Below are 3,392 nucleotides of genomic sequence, written 5' to 3' on the forward strand. Positions count from 1 at the left end.
TGACAGATTCGAAATTCAAATGTAATATTTTTTTATAATTAAGTGTAACAGTATTTATGGCCAGACTAAGTATAGTTCTAAAATGGAACGAAATTGAAGTTAATAATTTTATATTCACATCATCAACAATTATGTATTAACGTGTCCATGTCCTGTCAATACCATACATATATACATACCTGTTGAATTATGTACCTGAAATTATCACACAATAGACACAATGTACAATCAAATCTGTTAATTTAGAGCTAGCTAGGCCACACGCAAAAGATGCGACAATCGTCCTCGTCCTTAGTTTTTCCTTTTTGCAAAATAATAAAATTGATCCTGTCAACTGGAATATAGTATTTTTTGCATAGTCCCTACCATCACCACTATCAGAAGGAATGCTCCCCATATACCAAGGGAGGAATAAAGCTGCTCATTGACATGCTCGCTCATAGCTATAAGGAATAAAGTAGCTCTCGTACCTAAACATAATGTAACCCTCAGTTTCGGAGCTTATTAATGTCAAACCAACACACTATCAAATGCTTCCTCCTTATAATCTATATTAATATTATAAGGCTGAAGAGATTGTTTGGATGAAACGCGATAATCTCGGGAACTTCTGGTACGATTTGAAATTTTTTATTCCAGTGTTAGTTAGCCCATTTATTGAGGAAGACTATAGGCTATATATGTATATATGTATGTACGTTTGTTAGTGTACATTATTAAAACCACAATCTCGCTCGTGCAGGTGTCGATCCTGTCGCGGCTCTCGCAGGAGTCGGCCGACGAGTTCAACTTTGTGCGCGCGTACGAGTGCTTCCAGCACCGCTCGCACACGTGCCTCGTGTTCGAGATGCTGGAGCAGAACCTGTACGACTTCCTCAAGCAGAACAAGTTCTCACCACTGCCGCTCAAGTACATCAGGCCGATACTGCAGCAGGTGCTCACGGCGCTGCTGAAGCTCAAGGTGTGTACCATGCGGCCGATTAATTTGGATTTGCAATATAATCAGATACTGCTGTGTCAATTTCTCGATAATCATCAATACTTGGATCCTTCTGAGAATTCGACCTATCTTTCCATTTCTTGCTAAATTTTACAGAACTTAATAAGTACATATGTGGCATGTTGAGGTTCTTGTAATTTTTACTGCCCATAGAATTCATGTTATTATAGCAAACCAAATCTCTATTATCACAGAAAATTCAATATTTTTAAATTTCTGGAAAACGGCATTATGTCTAATCATATATATAATTATACCCGTTGTAACTCACCAGCAACTGGGCCTGATCCACGCGGACCTGAAGCCGGAGAACATAATGCTGGTGGAGCCGGCGCGGCAGCCCTACCGCGTCAAGGTGATCGACTTCGGCAGCGCCAGTCACGTCAGCAAGGCCGTCTGCAACACCTACCTGCAGAGCAGATACTACCGGTAACTGACACACACCAAACCACACCACACCAAACATGTCCATAATAATTGACCATTTATTTTTTCTTTATATACCAATACCATATATAAAGGATATACCTATGGGAATGAGATGTTCGCCATTGTCTTTATCTAGCTACTTTACTATTTACACATATAAAAATTATATGATAAAATTCCTCCATTGCAGCTTTAAAAAAAGACAAAAAAACACACTTTCGCATTTATCATACTAAGCTATAATATACTATGTGAGTAGCTAACTAAAAGTACCTGTCCACATTTCCAGGGCGCCGGAGATAATCCTGGGGCTCGCGTTCTGCGAGGCAATCGACATGTGGTCGCTGGGCTGCGTGGTCGCCGAGCTGTTCCTGGGCTGGCCGCTCTACCCGGGTTCCTCCGAGTACGACCAGATCCGGTACATCTCGCAGACGCAGGGCCTGCCCACCGAGCACATGCTTAACAGGTGAGCCGCCTGGCTTGGGGGATTAAGTGGCTTTGAGAGAGATGTGGTCAAAGAGTTGGTTGAAAATTGCATAACATGTGGTATATATGCATATGTGCGTTGGAAATAATCCACTGCTACATGCAGTAATAAATTACAAGAAATAAATTTTATGAGAGAGATGATGAGGGAGATACTAAAATGCATATAATAATTTAAATTAACTCAAGTATTTTGATACTTTATGCTTGTTAAATAATTATACTAATAAGATACAAAAAATCACTATATATCCACTGTTACTAATAGGGATAAATTAAAAAAAAATACTTCAAGAATTGCCTGAAATTTCTTATTTTACCACACGCACACATAACCAGAGTATACAATGAGAACGAACAAAATACAAACGAAACAATATAAAACGTTGGCAGCGCATCGAAGACGGCGAAGTTCTTCTACCGCGACGTGGACAGCACGTACCCGTTCTGGCGGCTGAAGACGCCCGAGGAGCACGAGCTGGAGACCGGCATCAAGAGCAAGGAGGCGAGGAAGTACATATTCAACTGCCTCGACGACATCGGACAGGTGACTGCTATGTGTTTTTTTTTTTTGATTTTGGATTTGGATTTGATATAGGGTTGGAAATTGATTGTTTTTTATCCGACTTCAAAAGAGGAGGTCATCAATTTGGCTGATTTGTTTGTTCAAGGCTACTTTAGAATTTTCGATTGGGTGAACCGCTTTTTTATTTGAAAGGTGGTTGGTGTTTCCTGTCCCATTTAAATTTGGTCCTGTTCTGAAAATTTTATGACAGCTTAGTTTTTTATTATAAATAATTATTTATTGGTCACTACTAACTACCAGTCCTCCCTGGCTTGGATCGGTAGATATTGCGTTTTTTTTAAACACAATATAACGGTGAAATTATTTATCTACTTGGTTCAGAATTTATCCAATACAAATCAGCAAAGCAGTACTGACGTCATGGTAACCCCCCCACTCAGATAGATATCAAGTGATTATAATATTAAAATAACCTTTACGTCCATCCTAATTTCCAGGTGAACGTTCCAACGGACCTTGAAGGCGGCCAACTGTTGGCTGAGAAAGCGGACAGAAGGGAATTCATTGACTTACTCAAGAGGATGCTTACTATGGACCAAGTGAGTGGCTTGTTGGACATTTTATTTGCTATTCGTATGGGATTATTGCTGCCTATTTTGATATATTTTTTTTATATATAATTTTGCAAGTACATATTTGAAAATTTTAAAAATTCTATTAAGGGTCATCAATCGATCATTGTAATAATGCATATATATTTAATCTATATAAATACTATGTTTGTACGAGTATACAAATAAAACGTGTGCGATGCGCGTGCGCAGGAGCGCCGCATAACGCCAGGCGAGGCGCTGAACCACGCGTTCGTGACGCTCGCGCACCTCGTCGACTACGCGCACTGCAACAACGTCAAGGCGTCCGTGCAGATGATGGAGGTGCGTGTGTTTTTTT

General features: G+C 39.9%; 1 protein-coding gene across 5 annotated transcripts in view; it reads left to right on the forward strand.

Moving 5' to 3' along the window:
- LOC119837335 overlaps positions 1 to 3,392 on the forward strand; it is a 99,820-nt gene that overhangs the window by 83,629 nt on the left and 12,799 nt on the right. For all 5 annotated transcript variants that reach the window (XM_038362878.1, XM_038362882.1, XM_038362880.1 and 2 more), the window contains exons 7-12: positions 743 to 961; positions 1,275 to 1,429; positions 1,719 to 1,895; positions 2,309 to 2,462; positions 2,939 to 3,040; positions 3,266 to 3,376. In XM_038362878.1, coding sequence (XP_038218806.1) covers positions 743 to 961; positions 1,275 to 1,429; positions 1,719 to 1,895; positions 2,309 to 2,462; positions 2,939 to 3,040; positions 3,266 to 3,376 — 918 coding nt within the window. The remainder of the gene's footprint in view (positions 1 to 742; positions 962 to 1,274; positions 1,430 to 1,718; positions 1,896 to 2,308; positions 2,463 to 2,938; positions 3,041 to 3,265; positions 3,377 to 3,392) is intronic.

The sequence above is a fragment of the Zerene cesonia genome, chromosome 27, assembly GCF_012273895.1.
Source record: "Zerene cesonia ecotype Mississippi chromosome 27, Zerene_cesonia_1.1, whole genome shotgun sequence".
Classification (NCBI taxonomy): domain Eukaryota; kingdom Metazoa; phylum Arthropoda; class Insecta; order Lepidoptera; family Pieridae; genus Zerene; species Zerene cesonia.